This window comes from Equus quagga, chromosome 4, assembly GCF_021613505.1.
Source record: "Equus quagga isolate Etosha38 chromosome 4, UCLA_HA_Equagga_1.0, whole genome shotgun sequence".
NCBI classification, from domain to species: Eukaryota; Metazoa; Chordata; class Mammalia; order Perissodactyla; family Equidae; genus Equus; species Equus quagga.
Window position 1 is genome coordinate 131,642,261 of NC_060270.1, and position 25,487 is coordinate 131,667,747.

The 25,487-nt window shown below is 37.5% G+C and overlaps 1 protein-coding gene across 3 annotated transcripts in view; it reads left to right on the top strand.

Annotated features, from left to right (window-relative positions):
• LOC124237922 (zinc transporter ZIP10-like) overlaps positions 1-25,487 on the top strand; it is a 123,725-nt gene that overhangs the window by 64,367 nt on the left and 33,871 nt on the right. For 2 of the 3 annotated variants that reach the window (XM_046658053.1, XM_046658052.1), the window contains exons 2-3: positions 20,882-21,906; positions 24,096-24,303. In XM_046658053.1, coding sequence (XP_046514009.1) covers positions 20,893-21,906; positions 24,096-24,303 — 1,222 coding nt within the window. In that variant the 5' untranslated portion in view covers positions 20,882-20,892. Of the gene's footprint in view, positions 1-19,323; positions 19,349-20,881; positions 21,907-24,095; positions 24,304-25,487 lie in introns of those variants that run through there. The other variant, XM_046658051.1, reaches the window with a different exon arrangement.

Consider the following 25,487-nt stretch of genomic DNA (forward strand, 5'->3'; position numbering starts at 1 on the left):
CCGAGGCCGGGGCGCCGCGCGGGGAGCGGGGGAGCGAGCGCCGGGCGGGCGGCGGCGGTTGGGGGGCTGCGCGCGGGCGGCCCAGGGGCTGAGGGCCGCGTCGCCGCGGAGGCGGGGACCCTGGGGCCGGAGGGTGGGAGGATCCGCGGTCGGGTCTGGAGGAGCGGCGGCGCGGAGCCCCCGGGTTCTCCCGCTGCCGCCCTCCTCTGCCGTCTCCCGCGGGCTCGGGCACCCCGGGATGCAGCCTTGTGCTGTTCCGGCCCCGGGAGCCTAACGGCCGGCGCCGCCTCCGCTCCCGCCGTCCTGGGCCTCGTGGGGCTGCTTGTCTCCCCGCCCAACCGAAAAGCGCAGGCGGGGGAGTAGCACGCCAGCCTCCTGGGGTCCCCGGAGCGGGGGCCGGGGCGGCGGCCGGAGGGGCTGGGAGGTGCCCGCACCGCAGCCGGGCTTTGTTCTGAACGCCGTCGGCCGGGGGCGGCGGGGCCCGGCTGCGGAGGGCCGGGGGAACCTCCGCACCTCTCCTCGCTCCCCGGGCCTGGGGGGCTGCCGTACCCCCGGCTGCTCCCCCGGGACCCCCGGCCCGGCTGCGGGGGCGGCGCGGGTGCGCGCGCCGTGACGTCGGAGGGCTTCCTGTGCTGCCGTGGGCGTGCTCACGTGGGAGCCTGGCCCGGGGCCGTCTCTGCGGGCCAGCACGAGGGCATCGCGCGGAGCCGCGGGCCGCGCTGGGGACGGTCGTGCGCTCAAGCCCCTGTCCAAGTGAAAAAGAGTGACATTAAAGCACATAATTCCAAAAAAAAAAAAAAATGATGGTAGGTTCTACTGTCTCTTTTAACGTTTCATGTAAACGTTTCATGTAACGTTTCACGTCTTTTACGCCTCTGAGTGTCATGGTTTTATCTTGGAACTGAGTCATTGTTGATGGAGCAACACTCGCATGTGACGGGTTTGCGTTTTGTCTTTTGTTTTTGGATGCGTGTCTCAATTCTACATAAGAACGAGCAACTAATATACAGGAAGAGCTGGAGATAGAGAATGTAGTTGATTGTACTAGTGCAATTGAAAGCCTTAAGCCAAGACTTGTGTAGTACTGTTTGATATTAGGACTTCCTGTTCTACAAATTTTGAGTACCTTATGAATCAGTCCCTTGTTCTAACCCTTGGAGGTCCGCACCAGACAACCCACATGCCTACACGTGCTGAATATTCTGGTAGGGAGAGAAAGACACAGACACTATCAGTGATGTACTGGTGGGACTTTAATTTTTTGTGTGTGGTGAGCCTCAGAATGATGATTCTAAATGTGTGAAATACATAGAATTACAACAGAAACTAATTATATTGAAATATAATTGTCAAAAATATTAAATGTTATGATAGAGTAATCCATGCTTTGGTAGAGCATTAAATATCAAGAGTAGTGGCAGGTCTAATAATGGCTAATTTCAAACTAGTGAGCACTGTAAATGACTTTAAAGAAAGGAATTTGAATGATTTCTAATTACATCAGGTACTGCGTATTATTGTGATTTTTGCTTACATTTGTAACTGAAGGAATAACTAAATAGAGATTATAGCTAAGGTATATCTTTCTTCCCTCTCCAAATTCACCGACCTTCTGAATTCTGTAGAGTCCCCTGAGTAAGAACGCCTGTGCAAGAATGACTTTGATGCTACTTTAAAAGAAGTGGTAGGGAAGATTTCTCTCATGGGGTGACATCAATAATATATTGCACAATAACCTGCACTTGTTCTTCCTGTTACCAATTTCTATTCCACTAACGTAGTTTAAAAGCTAACACTGCTCTTGCCCTTTGTTGAGCACCTGATATGAAGTACTTTGAGGAGGCCTCCAGTTTAGTGTGCAAGCACTACTCTAGGGCTTTTTTTTTTTTTTAACTGACTTATGGAGAATGTAGGATATAGGTATTATAGCTAAGGCAATTATTCAACAATGGGAATTTTTTATTATTGAGGTCACATTGGTTTATAACTATATAAATCTCAGGTGTACAGCGTATTTTTGACTGCTGTGTAGATAGCATCGTGTTCACCACCCAAAGTCTAATTGCCATCTATCTCCATATACATCTGCCCCTTTACCCCTTTAGGGAGTGCTTTTAATAAAAAGAGTGTACCTTGCTGCTGTTCTGTCCCCCCCACCTCTCCTCTACCCCTAGTATTGGAAAGAATTGAGGGCTTAGGAGTGAGACTTAAGGTGCAAAACCAGGACTCATTATTACCTAGTTTGGGCACCCTGAGCAAGTTGCTTTATCTTAATCTTTTATCTGTGACTTGAAGTCCTAGGAAACTTTACCTCATGGCTTTATTGTGACCATTGAATGACATAATGAACCAAAGGGCTACAGGTACTTAATTCATTTTACCTTTTCTACACACAGACGTTTCAATTTTTCATCAGTGGTTGAGGGACTGCTTTCTGTCTCTTCTTTCCCCCTGGTTGTTGATCACCCCCAGAATGAGGGTTAATGGTGTCTACTGGGCCTTTGCTCAGATTATCCTGTTGTTCTGTTACTCATATGTGATAAACCGTAGAATTTTTTCTGCCTCTCTTGCATTTTCTAACTCTTAATAATTATAATGTACATCTTGTTTTCCATGCCAGACTAAGTTTCTTGAGCAGAACATATTCCACAGCTTTTTGTCACATAATGCTCGTAACACATTTTCAATGAATGTGCAAAGCTTGGTGGTTAAGCTCCTTAATCAAGTTTAAAATGTTAATTGAGTGAAACAAAACTTAAATTTAGCATCAACCCAAGGAAATACTTTGGATAGAAATGCCAGCCCTTGTCTGTGCAGTGCGTACTTCAAAAATGGAAATGCCATGGGTTTTGGTTTATATCAAAAGGACGTGATCACTAGTGCGTTTTAAACTGATGTTCACAATAGCAAAAGAAGGTACACAGTAGAAAGTGGAAAAGAAGTGTAGGCAGTCAAAACAGAAAGCTACATTTTTCTCTTTATAACAGAAGTTTTATAACCCTATAAAGTCATCTTTCATTAGAAGTGTAATTCTCATTCAAAATATACTAACTTTAGCTTAGAGTTTACGGGTGGAGGCGTGCTCAGTCTGTCCCGACGGTTTGATGCTGCCCCCTAGTGTTTGAATCCCCTGGAAGTTTCCTTGAGTTTAGCTTCACCTTCCCTTCCCCTTTTCCTGAAACAAGATCTATTTAAATGACAGATTATTTACTGCTACAGATCTGGTCTACCCTGGGATTTCCGCCAGCTGGTTAGCTGGCGTGGACATGGTCATTTTGAATTGGTTGACTTCGATTGTTTTAAGCCCCTAGTTTTCCCAATCGCGAGTGAGTGTTAGGTGGAGATAGAACTGTGTAACAGCGGGTTTCCTTGCAAGAGTATATGTGGGATTTTTCAAAACAGGAAGAGGGATATGTGTTAAAAGTGTATCTTTGTAGTTGGCTTTGTATGTGAATAACAGCAATTCATTTAATCTGGGCTTCTCTTTGTTTTAAAGAGTGATAGAAAATTTGTTTTCTGGCTTAATTTACTTCCATGTAACTTTATTGCCTCAACTGTACTGAAAATAAAATTTGAAAATGTTAAAATCGCATGGTGAGCTTTTTTTAGGTTCAAGTTTATTTCGAACTATGACTTTTTCTTAAAGACTGGCACCCGAGCTAACAATTGTTGCCAATCTTCTTTTTCTTTTTCTGCTTTTTCTCCCCAAATCCCCCCAGTACACAGTTACATATTTTTTAGTTATGGGTCCTTCTAGCTGTGGCATGTGGGACGCCGCCTCACATGGCCTGATGAGCACCATGTCCACGCCCAGGATGTGAACTAGCAAAACCCTGGGCCGCCCGAGAGGAGCGCTCGAACTTAACCACTCGGCCACGCGGCTGGCCCTCAACTATGACCTTTATAGAATGACTTTGGAAAGTAGCCTCAGGGAACTTTAATAACCACAAGATTTCCTGTTGTCATTTACGTAAACTCTGAGGTTTCAAATTATACCAGTTATCAATATTCCAAACAACTTTTTTCCTTTTCGTTATTTTCTGTTCATAAATTCTGTGAGTGGGCTACACAATGACTTTTAGGTTTTTCCAAAATAAGTAACATTCTCAATAAAAATTTACCACAATCTGAATGTTCAAAAATATGTTCAGTAAGTATGCAGGCAATTTACAACTGACAGTGTACAATTTTAAATAACAATAGCATATTATTTTCAGCTGCTTATGAGATACACTTAATGTCCAGACATGTTAAAACAGAACACAGTAATTTATTGTCTTATCACGTAAGTAACTGTCAAATTCTATTTTTCTATTCTATCAGAACAAGGGGTGCCGGCCCGATGGCGCAGCGGTTAAGTGCGCACGTTCCACTTCGCGGCAGCTCGGGGTTCACTGGTTCGGATCCCGGGTGTGGACATGGCACTGCTTGGCATGCCATGCTGTGATAGGCATCCCACATATAAAGTAGAGGAAGATGGGCACGATGTTAGCTCAGCGCCAGGCTTCCTCAGCAAAAAAGAGGTGGACTGGCAGTAGTTAGCTCAGGGCTAATCTTCCTCAAAAAAAAAAAAAAGAACAAGGGTTTTTTTGGTTGCTACATATAAGGATTGGATATTTAATAGATTTTCCTTTTTTTAAAGATTTTATTTTTTCCTTTTTCTCCCCAAAGCCCCCCGGTACATAGTTGTGTATTCTTCGTTGTGGGTCCTTCTAGTTGTGGTATGTGGGACGCTGCCTCAGCGTGGTTTGATGAGCAGTGCCATGTCCGCGCCCAGGATTTGAACCAACGAAACACTGGGCCGGCTGCAGTGGAGCGCGCGAACTTAACCACTCGGCCACGGGGCCAGCCCCTAATAGATTTTTAATAGTAAATTTTTCATGGTAAAAGATCTTAGACTGAGGTAGTGGTCCTGGTGACAGTTTTGTAAGGATAAGGATAAATTATAAAATCTTGTTCAAGTAGTGTTTATTTTCACTAAGAGTGAGTGGTAGATGATTTTATAATTACCTAATTTTACATTTTAAAATTACTCATTATATTGTTGATATTTTACTGCTTAAAGAGAGGGAGGTATCAGATAATACTTACCCTGCTATTAACATTTCTAGCAGCCATGTTTACCTATGTGCCCTACTTTTGAGGACCATCCATTCCATTTAGAAGAGGTTTTTGGGGATTAGAAAGGTGAATCAGAATGTTGTAGGAATTATCCTTATCTTATTAATATAGTAAGATTATGTACTTTCGTAAGACCAGAAGTATTGTTGTTGTAAGAATGACTGTGAGCTATGTATGAAAAAGTTATTTTTAATCCTCTAGTAATTATCTAAGACTTGTCAGTCAGTGATCATTTTAGTTTTTAGATTTATTTTCATTCATATAGGAAGTAGAAAATCTAAGTCGCTGTCAGTTCTTGTAACAAGATCACAAAGATAGACATCCCACTCTATTTAATGTCTGTGAATAAAAAGAAACCAATTCAGGTGTGTCCTCACACCTCTAAACTTTTTTCTGAATTCACTTTATATATTCTTTGAATTTTTGAGTTTTAAAATAATGGTTTCTGGGGCTGGCCCTGTGGCCGAGTGGTTAAGTTCGCGCACTCCACTGCAGACGGCCCGGTGTTTTGTTGGTTCGAATCCTGGGCGTGGACATGGCACTGCTCATCAAACCACGCTGAGGCAGCGTCCCACATGCCACAACTAGAAGGAGCCACAACTAAAAATACACAACTATGTACTGGGGGACTTTGGAGAGAAAAAAGGAAAAAATAAAATCTTTAAAAAAAAAAATAATAATGGTTTCTCCTACATTTGTCTGCTGAATTGGTAGTTTTTCAAAAATGTATAGATTGTCAGGGGTCAGCACACTATGGCCCACGGGCCAAATCAGCCTGCTTTTGTAAATTAAGTATTACTGGAACACAGCCTCCTGGTTCGTTTATGTATTTGTATATGGCTGCTTTTGTGCCATAATGGCAGTATTGAGTAGTTGCCATAGAGACTGTACTGCCAAAAAACCTAAAATATTAACTGTCTGGCCCTTTTGAGTCTGCCAACCCCTGGATCCTGCTCTCAATCTTCTATCATTATTTGACAGGTTGCTGTTATTTAAAATACATTTTCCTAGAACCCATATGAGTAAAATATTTTAGTAGAAAAGCGTTCAGTCAAATGTCAATTCCTAGGTGGTAACGTGAGTTCTCAGGTGTTCTTCACCTAAATAGTGCAGAAGCGTCTCATCTCTCCTGCTCCCTGTTTTCTCTCTGTAGGAGGAGTAGCCCCCTTCTTATGCTTGCAGTTGGAATGGCGAGCCCTTGGCCTTTAACCTAACTTGCACATTGTTTCTACTTGCGTAGCATTTCTCACTTGAGCTTCCCTAAGTCAAAAGGTGATTGTGTCTTCCTTGTACCTCCTTCAGAGCAGAAGATGCTTCATATTTATTTTCAAGCCTTCTCTCTGCCTCTGTCTCCTTTCCTCCGCCTCTTTCCCCTCTCCTCCCACTCCAGTGCAGGGTTGCATGTTGAGGGGCCTGTGAACAGACGTTTGGCTATAATAGCTCTCAGTGTGCCCTGCTGAAGATGAGTCGTTACTTTATTCTCTTCACCTGTGGGGAAGTGTACTGTACACTCTGTTATAGAGGAGCATAGCTTCTTGATGGAGGGAGCTAGGGAAAGAATGATTTATACAATAATTTATGACTTGTTATCACATTGCAAAACAGTAAGATCAGTAAAACAATCTAATGTTAGGAAAACATGTAGTTATAATGCAGTATTTAATTATTACATAATTATGTATAAAATGACATATAACAAAATAGAGAATGATTAGATTTGTGTATCATATATACTATATATACCGTAAAGCAATGAAATCATGTTTTCTATTCCCATGGATCTTTTTTAGTGTAGAATTTCAGCTTTGGAACATACTTTTTAAAGATTTTTGTTGTAAATTAGGATACTCTTAGTTTTTTTTAAATAAAGTGAATAATTTATATATAACCAGTGTAAGTAAAGTGTTTATTTTCAAGAAAATAATTATACCAATTTAAAAAAACTGAAGAAATCAGAAAGGTACACTCAAATCAAATCACTGAAAGAGATTTTGAGGAAATATGTTCTTTAAATTCACTGTAAATATAACATCATATAATACATAATTTATAATTTATAGAACAAATGTTAAAGCTTTTTCTGTGGTGGTTTTTGCCTAAATACAAATACTTGAAAGTTTTATTGAGGCTAACATATAAACTTTCTTAGTTAACAGATAAGTATGTAAGAGTCTTATTAGTTCAGTGGATGCTTCTATTTTCCCTAAAAAAGAAATGAATGTTAGGGGTCATGTTAATTTTAATTACGGCTTTTTTTTAAAGAAAAAAAGACATAAAATATATAGAGAAAAAACTTTTTAAATTTAGAAAACAGAAGAAATTGCAAAAAAATTTGTAGGTTTTATTGCATGTCCGTGAACACATCTATATACAAAAGGGGAGGCATTAATCAAAATAAAAAGGCACTGGACAGAACTGAAGATGTTTTTTGCAGAAAATAGGACCAAGTCATGTTATGTAAAAGCTCATATATGTTGATGAAAATATTGAGACACCAGGAATAATTTTAAAAGTATAAATAAAAATAAGGCAAAATTTTTAACTTATTCCAAAATTAGTAATATGAGGTACTAATGAGAATGCTGTGACCATGCTGCTGGTGGCAGTATAACCGAACTTAATTTCTCTAGAAACCAGTTTGGAAGTATGTAACGAGACCTGAAAAGTTAAAATTTTTGTAGCCTTCTTGGAATTATCCAAGTAAGTAACCAAAAATAATAGCACAAGTTGGAATTAAAATGATTGCATATTGTGATTAAAACCCTACAAACAAATGCTTGTGAAAATCTTAAGACTGTAAGTAATTCATTGTCTTCCACATGTGACATAATGTGATTTTTGTTTAACAAAAACTTTTAAGATTTATAATTGCTGACTTGAGTTTTTTCAATCAAAGTTATACATGAATGTAATTTAAAGAATTAAAGTTCTGTAAAGTTTTCAGGGGAAAGAAAAAAATCAGTTCCTCATCTTCCTTCTTTGATATACTTCTGCCCAGCGAGACAAAGAACTCTTTAGTTCCTTTTGCTGATTGTTCTGCCATTAGTTGCTATGTCTCCAACATGTGCGTTATTTCTTGTTGATTTTCAATTTTAGTCATTATCTGTTTAACGGAAGATGAGGATTTAGCACTTTTCCCACCTCTCCATGTACCTTCCCATTTCCCATATTCCAGTTTCTCAGTACAAAATTATATTGTAATTTTGGTTTAGAACAGTATTGAGTGTTATACTTTTATGACTGTAAGTGTTATTTACAACTGAGCCATTGTAATAAACTGTTATGTTTCCTTTCCTGCGCAGCTTTCTTTTTTCTGGCATTAATAATTTTAGTTTTTCTCTTTTTTTCTGTGCCTATATATGACAAAATTTGCCCCAGCTCTGTGTATCTGAATGTAGCTCTGTAAAAAAAGGAATGTGCCCTAAGAACACTATGTTTACAGAAGAATTTATGTAGTTTTCTTATATATTGGGCATTCTTAAACTTGCTAATAAAGATGGATTGATAATTGATAATGAAATCGATAGTTTGCTAGTAAAAGGTAAGTAGCTTTGACATTTGACACTTTTGTAAGATTCTTCTAAATGGCAAAACTAAACCATTTCACTTCATTCAACAAATAAGAGGACCTTGATGGCTTAAAATAACTATAAGGACAGCTAAAATTAATCAAAGCTTTCCTGGTAGGGAAGAAGTAGCCTGTGTTGTCTGCGGTATCAAAAAATGTTAATGTTGTAAAAAGATTACCCTGGATATTCTGATTTTTTTTTTTCCCTGACCTCATGGAAAGAAAGGTTTATTTTAACTGGCAGTGTTTATGAATGGCAAGCTGGTGCAAAATCAGGAGCGTGTAACAGTGACAAGAGGCTGAAAATGGAAAACACAAGGGAAAGAGTGAAGATGGATGGAGTGATAAAGTTTGAAGCAGTGGCAGTAGCTCTTAGAATGAAGGCACCTGCGGGTCATGATGAGTCAGAAGAGAACACAGCTCTGTAGGTGGAAGGGAGAAGGCATGTGTGTCTAATTCAGGTCCTACGGTTAGCTCTCTGTCTTTGTGATGCATGTTGTGGAGATTTCTATGCTTTTGCAGTGGAAAGAGATTGAAGCCTATTTACTGAAAGGGTAGCTAAAATCGTAAACGTTTTGGTAGCTTCAGAAGGCATCACAGTATTTTGTGACTGATAAAGGCAGCCCAGCTAGTACATTTACTAATCTTAGACGTTCTTTGTATTCACAAGCAGCAGAACAGACACAGGAACATCATAGGTGGTTTTCTACGATATGGTTCAAGCTGCCTGTAATGAAAGCTTGTAATGCAGACATTTCAGATAGTTGTTTTGCATTTAATGAGAAAATGGAGGTTTGTCCATGAGTGTTTAGAATACAATAAAGATGGATTTGATGTGTTGTTGCTTGATTTGGTACATTAAATAAAGGCTCAGATGTTTATACTCTCCTAAAAAAAAAAAGTTAATGAAACAGGAGCAGCACTGAATTATGCCCAAGTTCAGTTAGCATGCAGCTACTATTTTGATATGAATGAGTCTCAGTGGAAGTATTAGAGACTGTCTGAATTGTGCTTGTTTTGGGGGAAGAGCTACATTGGCATTCCAAGCTGAGACTATGGCATTAGTAGATTAGATAGCTGGTGAAGTGGGGAAATGAAAAAGCAGACCTTGAAGCTTTAAGAGGATTTTGTGGTCCCTGATGAGGACTCATTACTGAAATAATTTTATGCTTTGAAAAGTTTTGTGATGTCAATGAAACTGGTATGCTGTGGTGGTTTTTTCTAACTTCTCGAATACTAGTGAATTGGATGCCTCCTGCAGTCTAGAGTTGGTCTTGGATGTACGAATGCTGCACAGGCTCTTGGAATATTTTTGAAAGCATTCTTTCAAAGGAGTCAAAGGGACTTTTTCTCCCTGGTTCTACACTTTGTGGAAGTTAAGTGAAAGGTGTATAATACCGCGTCTAATAGTGCTAACACCTTAGGTTAGTACACTTAGTTGCTTTGCAAAGCAGTTTCATATACGTTATTCCATCAATGGATAAGTGTAGGTGCTGTTTCCCCTGTTTTGCAGAAAGGAAACGGACAGTGCTGGGATGATCTAGAGATGAAGGTTTCTGACTCCTGGTACCTATACAGAATGCTGAATTCAGTGGATATATCAGAAATGGAATTTAAAATGGGTCCAATTTATATTCCTATTAATAGCTTTCACTTAAATAACATTTAAACATTACAAATAAAATGGAAAAACGTGTAAACCTTTTACCACTTAAAAAAGTACACGTCTTATTTTCTTTGGTTCTCATAATTACTGTGAAATAGAACAGGGATTAATAGCCCTGCTTTAGAAGTGGGAATAAGGCTTAAAGAGGTTCAGTGACTTGGCAAACCCCTCACAGCTAGTGAGTGGGATCTTGGACCCCTAGACTAGTGTTTCTTCAGTATGCAGGCAGTCTCACTGCTTCTCAGTCGTTTTGTGTGCACTGCTGTTGAATCACAGAGGAAACTAAGTTGATATCTGACTACCCGTTCCTGTCAATATGGATAAAGATTGATGAGGGCACTCAGTGATACAAATACCAGTTGTGTTTATGTGATTCAGGATATAAATTAAACTAATTTCTACCGTTATTTGAAGTCCTGTAATGAAATCTTTAAAAAAAATGAAATCCTTTATGAAATTAGGATACTATGTACATTTATTAAATGGATTTTCACATTGTTTACTTAGGCCTGGATCTATAATCCAGGTTGAGGGTTTTAGTGATTTCTCTTTTCGTTTCTACCTCATTGATCTTCAAAATACCAATCTGGAACGTTGAAATGGCTAGTTTTAAAACCTAAGCAATGTATAGTATTTTTTTCTATAATTATTAGTTTGAATATCTTTTCTATAATTATTAGTTTGAAATATTAATTTGAATATATGTAATGTTGTTTAATGACCAGGACATGGTCTGAAAAACGTATCGTTAGGTGATTTCGTCATGTGAACATTACAGTGTGCACTTACACAAACATAATGGTATCACCTACTACACACCTGGGCTTTATGGTCCTAATCTTGGGACCACTGTCGTATATGCAGCCCCTCATTGACTGGAATGTTATGTGGTGAATGACTGTATATATGTATATATATTGTGTGTGTGTGTGTACGTATGTACGAGACAGACAGAAACAGAATTAAAATACAGATAGTAACTTTTGGTTCTTTCAGTTGGTCTTCAGTTTCTTTTAAAAAAATACCCCTTTGAGTAAAAGTCTAGTTTTTTTTTAATTGAATGAGTTGAATAGATTACACACAGTATGAAGTTAGCTGGCCTCTTCAGTAACAAGAACCTAGTGCTGGAAATGGAATTGTTTTAGTGTTTATCAGTCACTTTTTTTTAAAGATTTTATTTTTTTCCTTTTTCTCCCCAAAGCCCCCCAGTACATAGTTGTATATTCTTCGTTGTGGGTTCTTCTAGTTGTGGCATGTGGGACGCTGCCTCAGTGTGGTTTGATGAGCAGTGCCGTGTCCGCGCCCAGGATTCGAACTAACGAAACACTGGGCCGCCTGCAGCGGAGCGCGCGAACTTAACCACTCGGCCATGGGGCCAGCCCCTATCAGTCACTTTTCTTATTTCAAGCAATCATTTTGTTAAATAATCTGATGATATTCTTATTGATTTTTTTTTATGTTGACTGTAAGTATTAGAGACAATTTCTTTTTTCCTTTAAAAATGTTTTGGATAGGTTACTTTAGTAATTATCTCAAAGTAAAGAGCCCCTGACTTTCAATTGAGGGCTGTGCCACAAACTTAAAATATCACCTTAATCATACTGTATACCTTCTCTGGGTCTTACTTTATATACAGAAATCTAAGAGTGTTTAGCTAGATATATTGAACAATCTTTTCATCTTAAACTTTCTCTGATTCTGTTATGTTCATCTGTATGAAATAAAGATAATATTTTTCTTTAGACAAAATATCAAAGGATCTGTAATGTTAGCAATTAGTGTATATTTCTGATTTTGTTCTTGGTACAAGTGTTTAATTTTATTTATTTAAAAATTTAAAAATTTGTAATTTGGCATTTTCCATAGGAAAGACTACAACAGAAAGCATGTAATTAAAGATGTTTGTAAGCGCCTAAAGAAGAACTTGCTACGGAGAATATCAACCCCAATTACTTCGATTTAAGGATCTAGTTAACCAAATTTTCTCTTAAGTATAATCCTATATTTTGTCATGCAAGATCTTTGGTTACCAATGATAACTTTTTTTCTTTCTGGCTAAAAAAATGGATTTTCTACCATGGTGCTTTTAAGAGTGCTTGCGAAAACTGGGGAAATTAGAATAAGGTCTGTATTTTAGTTAATAGTATTATATAAATACAGTTTCCTTGTTTTGAAAATGCACTATGATTATGTAAAATGTTATTGGGGAAAATTGAGTAAAGAGTGCGTGGAAACTCTGAACTATTTTTATAACTTCTTGTGAATCTTAGTTTAAAATAAAAAGTTAAAAAAATAAATTCCTCTTTGGGGATGATTAAATATGGGTCTATTTCTAGAAGCTGCATGTTACTGAATTTACTAATTGAGGGTTGAAATATATGTGCTTCACATAGGGATTGGAAATCGTTTTGTTTGAAATATGACATGCCCTCAGAAAAGTACTCAAATGTTAAGTGTAAACCTTGACACATTTTCATGAATTGAACAAATCCATTTAACCAGCACCCACGTGAAGAAATAAAACATTAATAGCAACCCAGAATTCCCCTCATGATTCTTCCCGGTCACTTCCCGTACCAGAGTATAACCACTATTCTCACTAAATATTTAGTTCTGATGTTAATGTTAAAATATTAGTGAATCTCATTTTTTGTTTGCATCCAAAGCAAAATATTTGTTTCAGAAATAGTATAATTCACTAGCACAATGATTAAATTACTTAACTGTAAATTAACCCGACCCTTACTGTAGAAATTATACAATGATAGAATACTTTAACTTTTAACTGTGATGATATACTGGAAATCAATAATAAAAGATGAAATTAAATGTGTAGTGACAACTGCTAGCTATTTTCCAGAATCCATTCTTCCTTTTTTGTGTAGTCAGTTTATACATAGATGTCTGTAGCACCCAGAAGTCTTAGGTAAATAACTCAATATGTATTGCTGAATTAAAAAAAATATTCAGTTATAAAACATTCTTAATGCACAAAGCTTGGAAAATTCCAGAACACAAGAGACAATAGACTGTGTTGGCCAGGGCAAAGCTGAGTCCTATAAAGGCCAGTTTTGCGGTTGAGTGGTATATGGACTTAGGCAACATTTCCCCCATTCCTGTCTCTACCCTGAAGATCCTCCTTGTCCTGTGCATAGAAAAGAATCCTTAATTTTCATAGAATGCTTGGGAAATATCCTAAGTTGTTCATGAGACTGTATTTCCCAGTCTCCTTATAGCTGATTGAGGCCATGTGACTAATTTCTTGCCAATGGAATGTGACGAGTGATACATGCAACCTCTGCTTCATTTGTTGCTTCAGAAGAAATTTCTGAACCTAGACTTCCCTTCTTTCTGTTTTACCACTAGCTGGAGTAGCACTGGGTAAGGCTGATGTGTCGCAGAATGACTGGAGCAGAGCTGCTCGCAGACCTGGAGCAGTCACCTTGGACTATTTTTGAGGGAGAAATAGCTTGTTTCTTAAGCCGCAGCCCTTGGGGAGAGGTCTCTTTGCAATAGCTGCTTAGTCTATGCTAATACATGCTTCATTCAGATGATTCTTAAGCACACATTTGCTATAATGGTTCTAAAGTTGCAAAGTTTCTGAATGATTTACATAAAAAAATAGTTAACACAAGTTTAATATTAACCTTGTGATGTCACTCATGTACTCGCATTCCTGTGATGCTCTCTTGAATATAAATAATTAGAGGACTCCAGATGTTTAGAATCTTGCAGTGAACAAATTGGGTACTGTACATTTAAAAAATAGAGGGGCCAGCCTGGTGGCATGGTAGTTAAGTTCACCCGCTCCGCTTCAGTGGCCCAGGGTTCGCAGGTTCAGATCCCAGGCATGGATCTAGCACCGCTCATCAAGCCACGCTGTGGTGGCATCCCACATAAAATAGAAGAAGATTGGCACAGCTTTTAGCTCAGTGACAATCTTCCTCAAGCAAAAAGAGGAAGATTGGCAACAGATGTTAACTCAGGGCCAATCTTCCTCACACACAAAAAAATAGAGACAAATGACTATGTAAAGCTCTTCAGACCACCCAGAGTTTTTGTGTTTCATGGAGTCATTCATTTGATGTTGCCTGATCAACGTATACTTATGTTTTATTTCCACCACTGGCGCTTATGCATTTGACAGTAGGATAATGTGCACTGAAGAAACTGCAAGATATTTACATATCAGATGAATGGAGCAACATTCACTGAGAATGTCACCTTTCACTAGCCTCTTCTAGTGGAAAGCCCAAGGTAACCGCAGGGAGTGTAAAATTGTCCTCTCTCTACTTAATAGTGATTGTCTTAATTAGCCTTGCCTTTTCATCTTCATTAGTGTCCAAGTAAAATTGATATATTTTAAATGGTGACTTTATCAATGAGACTGTACAAGAAACTGAAGTGTTTGGATTACAAAACAAAATCTAAATGTAGTTTTGGAATTAAAATATTTTTTGGAGACTATTTTTTAAAAGTTTGAACTCACATATAATTCAACCTGATTTATTCAGGTAATCATAATATTCAGTTGACTAAAATATTTTAAATAAATGGAAGTGTTTGATAATTTATTTGTGTAGGTAGTGGTTCTCAACGTATCTTGCATCCGACTCGCTAGGAAGACAGGATAAAACATTGCTCAGCCCTACTGCCAGAGTTCCTAATGTAGTAGGTCTGGGTGGGGTGCAAGAATTTACGTTTCTAACAAGTTGCCAGGTAACTGAGATGCTGCTGTCACTGCTGCTGCTACAACTGCACTTTGATTAATCACTGGTAGAGGTTATGTGATGTCTTTTCATACTTGGAGAAAAGTACATAGAAGAATAGAACAACCACCAGCCTCCCATTATGCTGCTTGAACAAGTATTAAATGTTTCTTCACGTTGCTTCAGATCCCCTTCCTTTTAAAAACATAGAACACTGCAGATGCAGTTGAATATATACATTCCCTCCAGCCTCTGATTCCTCTCCTCTTCCTGAAAAGAAAACCACTCTCCAGAACGTGATCTCCCCCTGTTAGGCTCTTGCTACCTGTATATATGCCCCCAAAATAAAGTATTTTGCATGTTTTAAATTCCGTATAAATGACAGGACTTGTGACTTTTTGCTATTTATTTATTTTGAGGAAGATTAGCCCTGAGCTAACATCCACCGCCAATACTCCTCTATCTTGTATGTGGGATGCCTGCCACATCATCATAGCTTGATAATCGATGCATAGGTCTGTGCTCAGAATCTGAACTGGTGAGCTCTGGGCCGCCAAAACGGAGTGCACAAACTTAACCACTGCACCACCAGGCCAGTCCCACAATTTATTTTTTAAATTATGTTTCTGAGATTTGTGCATGTTATATATTCCTTCATAGTCATACATTTATAACTGCAGTTAATCTTTAATTGCAGAAATATGCCACATTTATTTTATCCATTCTTCCACTGATGGGCATATAGGTTTGTTGCAGGCACTATGGGATACGTAATCATCAGCCATTCCTCATCTACCTCCTTTTTCCTTGCTGTGTGACCCCCATGTTCTGTAAGTACTCCCTTTCCCGGATACGTAGGAAAGGTGGCTTCTTCCAGTCCCGAGGGGATGAGTGTGGCTTTGTCTAAGCTGATCGTGGTAATTTCTTCCTGTGCCAGTTGTTGGTTTTGGCGTTCGTATGTAGTATAGCCTCATCAAAAACATGAAAAGGGAAATCTGGAAGGGACTTTAGGGAAAGATTTTTTTCCTTGGATAAAGGGAGAGACATGAAGATAAATCTTCCACCTTTGGATTTGGTTGTGCAAGGATAGAATTGTGCCAACAGCAGTTTCTTGACCCTCTGAGGGGACAAATCTGAGGATGAGAGAGCTTGAGTTTTTGATAGGGTAATTGTCTTGGAACCGCCCGTTTCTCCCAACTTCTTTTTATGTGAAATTTTCCTCCTTGTTTTAACCACTTTTAGTTGAGTGTTCTGCTGTTTGAACCAAAGCATCCTGTTACAAGGTGGTTAAATCAACAGTACTGCAATAAAGATTCTGAAGTTTGTTTCCTGTGCCTAAGTGTAAGAGTTTCTCTAGGATAAATAGATAGGAGTGGAATTTTCGGGCTATGGAATGTGTTCATATTTAGCTTTGGTAGATGTCAATTGCTTCCCAAAATGGTTGTACCAATATATTCCCACCAGCAGGGTAAGAGGGTGAGGTAGTTTCTGTTTCTCTACATTAGGTCTTTGCTTAACACCTGCTTTTGTCAGATAGTAATTTTTGCCTGTTACTGATTTGGTACCTCATCTAGATTGTTAGTAATCCTGTTGCTGCTCAACCAGCTGTCTTGTTTATGTCCTTTGTGTAGTTATCTATGTAATATTGGAGTTTTTTCTGAATTTATATATATATATGTTTTATATTTTCTGGATACTGATTTTTTTTTTGTAAGATTTTATTTTTTTCTTTTTCTCCCCAAAGCCCCCCAGTACGTAGTTGTGTATTTTTAGTTGTGGGTCCTTCCAGTTGTGGCATGTGGGATGCTACCTCAGCATGGCTTGATGAACGGTACTGTGTCCGCACCCAGGATTCAAACTGGCGAAACCCTGGGCCACCAGAGCTGAGCATGCGAACTTAACCACTCGGCCACGGGGCCGGCCCCTGGATACTGATTGTTTACGTGCATCTTTTATCTATACGCATTGCCAATATCTTCCCGTGTATGGCTTGTCATAAGCTTTGTTTATGGTGTTCCTTTTTTTTTTTCTATTTTTTTCTCCCAAATCCCCCCAGTACGTGGTTGTATATTTTAGTTGTGGGTCCTTCTAGTTCTGGCATGTGGGACACCGTCTCACTGTGGCCTGACGAGCAGTGCCATGTCCGCGCCCAGGATCCAAACCGGCGAAACCCTGGGCCACCAAAGCGGAGTGCACAAACTTAACCACTCGGCCACAGGGCTGGCCCCTATGGTGTTCTTTATGGTAGGGCAATATTTAAAGAATTTAGTTTAATTAAACTAATCAAAACTTTTTCCTTTAACGTTTGTATTTTGTTTCTCTTATTTAAAAAAATATTTCCCTATCCTCAGGTCATGATATTCTTCTATATTTTCTTCTAAAACTTAAGAATTTTGCTTTTTATATTTAGATCTTTAATCCTCTTGGAATTGACTTTTGTGTATGGTGTGAGGAAGAACTATTTTCTCACAATCAATGTTACTGATTCTCTTTTTGAACTCTGTTCTGCTCCTCTGGTCTGTTTATCTGGCCCTGTGCCAGTTCTCTGTTAACTTTAGTTAGTGTAACTTTGTGAAAAGAAGTCTTTATCTCTTTGCTAAATCTTCTGAATTGTCTCGGTTGTCCTTGGATTTTTGCTCTTCTATATGAATTTTTGGATGAACTTGTATAGTCTCAATAAAAACAAATAGCTACCAGGATTTTGATTGACACTGAATTAAATTTGTTGTATACACTTGGGAAGACTACATATCTCGTCTATGTGAGTGATGTCTCTCTAGTTTTTGCAGTTCTTCTTTAATGTCCTTCAATAATGTCTTATAAATTTCTCCTTTTAATGGTCTTATTTTGTTTATTTCTAGAAACCTTATAATTTTTGTTTATAATTACATTTTCTAGTTGGTCTTTACTGGAGAAAATTTGATTTTAGAAAAACTTTTAAATTGAAATACAATATGTACAGAAAAATACACAGAGTATAAGTACAACAAATTATCACAAAAAAATTATACGTATTTGTATAACCAGTTTTCAAGTCAAGAAAGAGAACATTACTACACTTTGCAATCCCAATTATTGCCTGCACTTTTCTTTTCAAAAAGTAATCATTATTTTGGTTTAGTTTTGCTCGTTTTAAACTTGATATAAATAGAAATATACACTGTACAGAATCATACAATATTTCTTTAGTGTTATATTTTGCTCATGTAGTACTTATAGAGATTCATTTGTGTTAATGTGTGAAGTCATAATTTTCATTCCTGTGTAGTATTCCATTGTTAGATAATTTTGTTTTATTTGTCCATTCTGCTGTTGATAAACATTTGGCCTTTTTCCTGTTTTGAACTATGATGAATGATGATCAGGTGAATTTTCATGTTCGTGTCTTTTGGTGTTCCGGTACGTGCATTTCTGTTGAGCGTATACCCCAAAGTAGAATTGCTTTGTGAGTGGATATGCTTACGTTCAACTTCTGGCAGATCCTGCCAAACAGTTTTCCAAAGGATACCAATCATACATACCAATCAGCAGTGTATGCAAGTTCCAGTTGACCCCGTATTTTTGCCTACATCTTTTATATTTTATTTATTCTGCTTGGTATATAGTATTATCTAATTGTGATTTAATTTACATTTCTCTGATGACTATTGAGGTTGTGAATCTTTTCATATGCTACTTGGTAATTTGACTATCCTCTTATGAAGTGCCTATTCAAATTTCCTGCCCATTTTTCTATGGAGTTGTCTCATACTTTTCATACTGATTTGTAGAAATTCCTTATATATTATTGACTGGTAACCTTGTGGTAATCTTCTCCCAATCTGTGGCTTGCCCTTTTAGTCTCTTAATTATATCTCTTGATGAACAGAAATTTCTTAATTTTTTTTTTTTTTTCCTTTTTCTCCCCAAAGCCCCCCAGTACATAGTTGTGTATTCTTCGTTGTGGGTTCCTCTAGTTGTGGCATGTGGGACGCTGCCTCAGCGTGGTCTGACGAGCAGTGCCATGTCCGCGCCCAGGATTCGAACCGTCGAAACACTGGGCCGCCTGCAGCGGAGCGCGCGAACTTAACCACTCGGCCACGGGGCCAGCCCCAGAAATTTCTTAATTTTAATGTACTGTACTTGATCAGCCTTTCCTTTAATGCTGTTTGTGTCTTATCTTGAAGGTCTTGAAGCTGGTCTTCCAAATAAATCTTCTCCAGCTGCACTTTCCAGTATAGTAGCCAGTAACCACACGTGACTATTAAGCACTTGAAATATGGCTAGTCTGAATTAAGATGTTCTGTAAGTGTAAAATACATGCCAGATTTCAAAGACATAATATTAAAAAAGAACATAAAAATTGCATTAACAATTTTTATATTGATAACATGTTGAAATGATAATATTTGGGATATAGTAGGTTAGGTAAAATATAGTATGAAAATGACTCTCACCTGTTTATTCTAGAAAACCTTAAAATTGCATAATTGACATGTTATATCTCTGTATTGTAGAAACATGCTGTCCAATGGAACTTTCTGTAATTATGGATGTGTTCTGTTATCTACACTGTCCCGTTATAGTGGCCATGAACTACACGTGGCTGTTGAGCATTTAAAATGTAGCAGTGGTGACTGAGAAGCTGAATTTTTAATTTAATTGCAGTTTACATTTAAGTAGCCACATGTGGTTAGTGGCTACCATAGTGGACAGCATGTTTCTGGACACAATTGCTTTAATATTTATTGTTTTAGATTTAGGTTTACAATCCATCGGTAATTGATTTTTATATATGGTGTGAGGTGGGGGGTCAAGTTTTATTTATTTTTTCTTGTGTATGGAAATCTAGTTGACCAAACACCAAGGAACAGGGAATCTTTCCTATGTTTAGACGCTGTGTTTTGTTTCTTGGGTATATTTGTTTGTTCTTTACACAAAATACCACGCTATCTTTAGTAACTGGTAGAGTAACTGTTCCTATCTTGTTCCTCAGGAGTGTCTTGGCCATTCTTGGCCCTTTCTGTTTCCACATAAATATTAAAAATACCTCATCAGTTTTCACAAAATTACTTCTGGAGTTTTGATTGATTTTACATTGGATCTATATCTCATCCAGTCATGAACATGATATAGCCTTCTGTTTATTTAGGTCTTTCATTTCTCTGAATAATAGTTAATCCTTTTTTTATGTAAAGGTCTCACACATCTTTTGTTAGATTTATTCCTAACTATTTGCTGCTATAAATGATACTGTTTTCTAATTTCATTTTCTAACTATTGCTGGTGTATAGAAATACAGTTGATTTTAAGTTATTGTCCTTATATCCAGCAACTGTACTAAATTAACTTATTCTTATAGATTCTTTTGGATTTTCTTCATAAGCAATCTTGCCATTCGTGAATAATGATAGTTTCCTTTCTTTTTGATTCTTACACATTTTATCATTTTAATTAATCTTCTTACCTTATTGCACTAACCAGGACCTTACGAGCAGGGATCTGCAAACTTTTTTTGTAAAGGACCAGATAGAAAAGGAGCCAACAATTCCTGTATAAATGCATAGGCTCATCAGTGTTGTGCTTAAAGGGGGTCAGAGTAGTCTTGTAGATAAGTCTTGAGCAATTTGTATTTATTCAAAGGACTGTACACAATTTTGATAAATTAAAAGGGGTCATTTTTCTACGGTATTGGAGAAGGAAAGAATGATTTATAACCATGAAAGAAATGGAGTAAAGCATTTGCCTAATGGATTGGCAACTGCTGGGGAATTTATGATCATTTTGAATGTGCCTAAGTATAAACTAATGCTTGCCTCTCTTTTTAAATCCCTTTAGGAAAAATAGAAATGAAGGTACATATGCACACAAAATTTTGCCTCATTTGTTTGCTGACATTTATTTTCCATCATTGCAACCATTGCCATGAAGAACATGACCATGGTTCTGAAGAGCATCACAGACACCATCGTGGAATGACAGAATCGGAGTCAAGCAAATTTTCAGTGCTGTATGCTGAAAATGAAAAAAAATATTATATTGAAAAACTTTTTGATCGTTATGGTGAAAATGGAAGATTATCCTTTTTTGGTCTGGAGAAACTTTTAACAAACTTGGGCCTTGGAGAGATAAAAGTAGTTGAGATTAATCATGAGGATCTTGGCCACGATCATGTTTCTCATTTAGATATTTTGGCAGTTCAAGAGGGAAAGCATTTTCACTCACATAACCACCAGCATTCCCATAATCATTTAAATTCAGAAAATCAAACTGTGACCAGTATATCAACAAAAAGAAACCACAAGTGTGATCCAGAGAAAGAGACAATTGAAGTATCTGTCAAATCTGATGATAAACATATGCATGACCGTAATCATCGCTTATGTCATCACCATTGTTTGCATCATCACCTCGATCATAACACTACTCGCCATTTTCCTAATGTTTCCATTACTCACGGTGAGCGTGGGGAGCCTGGCCATGAACCTTCAACAGAGACCAATAAAACACAGGAACAATCTGAAAGTAAGCTACCAAAAGGAAAGAGAAAGAAAAATAGGAAGAAAAGCACTGAAAATTCTGAGGTTATTACACCAGGTTTTCCCCCTAACCGTGATCAGGGTGAACAATATGAGCATAATCGGGTCCACAAACCTGATCGCGCACATAACCCAGGCCATTCTCATGTGCGTCTTCCAGAACATAATGGTCATGATCCTGGTCATGGACACCAAGATCTTGATCCTGACAATGAAGGGGAACTTCGACATACTAGAAAGCGAGAAGCACCACATGTTAAAAAAAGTGCAATTTATTCAGCTGCTAGTCACAAAGATCATAATGAAGATGACCGTCAGCATGAGGTAAGTATAAAAAGATAGCTGCAAACAGAGAAGTAACAGTGGACTGGACTGGTCAATCATATCCAAACTTCTTTCCAGATAATGTTCGCTAACAAAATACATTAAGGAATCAAAATCAGATCTAAGATTTTTATCTGAATTTTCGCTTGCATTATTTGTTTTCAAGTTTGCATCCCTCAAATCTAAGTGTTTAAAAGTTGTTAGAAAATATATCAGTTATTTTCTTTCCTTATTTTACTGTCTTGCTTATGACTTGTTTTGACTCCCCAAGGTAGTTTTCATGTTGTTACTGTTAGCTGGTTTCTAGATATTTGAGAATTAAAGCCTTTTTTGTTCAACCTTTCCTTTTGGAAAGTGACTAGACAGTTTCTTTTTGTTTTAGGAAGATTAGCCCTGACCTAAGATCTGCCGCCAATCCTCCTCTTTTTGCTGAGGAAGACTGGCCCTGAGCTAACATCCGTGCCCATCTTCCTCTACTTTATATGTGGGACGCCTACCACAGCATGGGGTGCCATGCCGTGCCGTGTCCGCACCCGGGATCTGAACCGGTTAACTCTGGGCTGCCAAAGTGGAACCCTCAAACTTAACTGCTGCACCATCAGGCCGGCCCTGACAGTTTCTTTTTCATAATTATTAACTTAATGAATTAACTGTGGAATGGTTCCCAGTCATTGGTCTAGCTCCAAAGTCTGGTATTCTGCACATACAGTAGGTTAGTTTTCTGTCAGGTTATGATAGGGCCTGCTTGCTCGTGGAGTTAGTCTTTTCTCATGCCTTTGGCAGGTTTAGGATGAATGCAAAAAGATATAATAATAAGGAACTCCAATAGTAGTGGGATTGTGCATTTTCTAAATTTTCATGCTCTTTTAAATGCTTTCACATTTGGTTGGTTCCTTCTTGATTTTTTTTTTAAACTGTTCACCTTAAACACATTTATTTTTGTTTCGTTAAAGGTATATCAACACCGTTGTTTATTCTAATTTTTAGCAGTCTTTAAAGTTTAGAAAAAATTATTGACGTTTTTGTTCATACGGATGAAAAGCAGCACCATCTAATGTGGAAAATGACCTCACCCTTTGCTGTTTCTGTCTCTGTTATTGAAGTATGTTTTGCATCTAAGTAAATATCTTTGTTTCTTCCCTAGATAAATCATCAGATATTTGGTTCTTAACAGTTATAAATACTGATTTTAAAATAACTTATATTTAAAATCTTAAGTCTACTTTTAAGGAAATATATTCATTTATTACTATGGATAATATCCTAGAATCTTTTGTTGATAATATCTGGATATTATCATTAATGTTTACTCTTTGTATCAGACTGGGGTCTGCATCATAGACCTGTTGTTTTGTATCCTCACAGGTCTGATGCATATTGGGAATTTTCTCAGGATTTCTGGAGATGTTCTGTGCATTGGATAGGATGGTACCTCATGTTCAGACCTAAGAATTGTCTGTCTGTTTGTATATTTTGATTTGGTTTTTCGGACCATAGATAAAATCATAATCAGGTAGCAGTTCAGTAAACAAGAATGCAACCAGCATTGATATGTGTGAAGAAGAGGCAGTACAGTCTTCTTTGCGTTAATTTTAGATGTTTGTTTTCACTATGTGATAGGTCCAAACTTGTTTGCTGTTGTTTTGTTGTATTTTATACTTAAAGTACCAGTGGATGAAGCTGCCTTTTTTTCGTCTTCTGGTTTTAGCACTGGGATAGAATTCTTCAATATAATATTCTTTCGGGGTGCCTTAGGCAGTAAAAATGTCTATATTATGGCATATTTTAATATAAAGTTATTGAAGTACTCTGTTTAACACTATTTCACAAATAAGAATCTTGAATGATTGATGATTGTACTTTGACCGGGGAAGTGATTTTTCTCCTCACCCCTTAAGAATCTTGGAAATGTAACTGTGAGTTACTCTTATCAATGGCAGAAAGTCATTATCTTTCATGTGTTGGAGTGGAAAATGGTTAAAATCCATAAAACGTCTTCAGTAATCAAGTTGAATGTATTCCTATCGTAAATTTCTATCAGAAAGCTTTATTTGTAATACATATCTGTGTATTACAGATTATTTTTAAATGATATTTAGAATATTTTTTATTATATAGTAATTTATTTTTCTACTTAACCTTCTTAAAGTACTCTTTTTACTTAATTTGTTTTATCACTTTCCTTGCAGTGTTTGAACGTCACTCAGTTGTTAAAATACTATGGTCACGGTGCCAACTCTCCGATCTCACCGGATCTATTTACATACCTTTGCCCTGCTTTGTTATATCAAATTGACAGCAGACTTTGTATTGAGCATTTTGACAAACTTTTAGTTGAAGATTTAAATAAGGATAAAAATCTGGCTCCTGAAGATAAGACAAATATAGGGGCATCAGGTAAGAAAGACTTAAGTTTTTTCTCCTCAAAATAGTCTCTTTATATATTTATTTTTTAATGTAGTTGAATTGGAGAGTAATTCTAAATTACTGCCTTCCTTTTGGTGACTTTCAATATGTTTTAATGAGGTTTAGATATGTGTGCTTAAAAAAGATCAGGGGAAGACGGGAGGCACAGTAACATTTACTTATCTCTTCTGGCATTACAGAGGGATGTTTTGCTATGGATAGAGAACTAGAATAAAAAGAAAGTACAGGTTTGTGATAAATAGATCCTTCTTGATGGGCAAGTGTTGATAATGGGGCCTGTAATTTAAGTTATTTGGTGTTATAATTACTTAACATTTAACAGAGTTGAGGGCCTCTTGCAAAAAGCTAAGATTATGAAGTTTTTAAGGAAGTAAAAAGGGAAGTCTGTGGTTAAACTCTAGGAACGTCTCAGAAATGCCGGTGATTGGCACATGAACTTCGTCATGGGCACATCTAGAGAGCTTCAACTAAGGTAAAACCAAAACTATTTTTAAGCTTCTCTCCAGGCACATGGCATCCAGTTGGCTAGTTAGCTCCACCTTGATGTTCGTGGGTATCTCCCACTTAATATTTTTCAAAACTTCTACTCCACATAAAGTTTTTACCTCTTGTTCACTCCCAAATGCTGTTAAGTTCATTCTTTGAGAAAATCTGAAAATCTTTGGCTTTTTTTCTCTTAGGTTTTTTGTTTTTGTTTCTCTTTTTCCCTTGTATAATCAATTGTCAAGTCCAGTTGAGTCTTCTCGTAAGTATCTTCTAGCTCCATCCACTCTGTCATAACTTTAATTCAGGTCCTTCTTGGTTCTTTACTGAATAGTTGAAATAACTCATAATCTTCCCTGCTTGTGTTCCTGTCCCCTTTGTAGGTCATCCTTAGCACTTAAGCTCGATTTATCTTTCTAAAATGGCAAATGAGATTCTGTGACAGGGTTTTTTCTTTTTAGTGATAGTTAAGAGTTTGGTTAATACATATTTTTATTTTATTAACAAATACATATTGCAGTCACTGTTTTAAAATCAATTTGTTTACTCCTCACAATAGTCCTGTGAGGTGGAGAATGTTATCTAATAACTTTCCCGGGGGTCTCAGAGCTGGTAAGTGATAGCGCTAGGATCAAACTAGGAAGTTTAAGCATTTTGCTATTTGTGTGCTA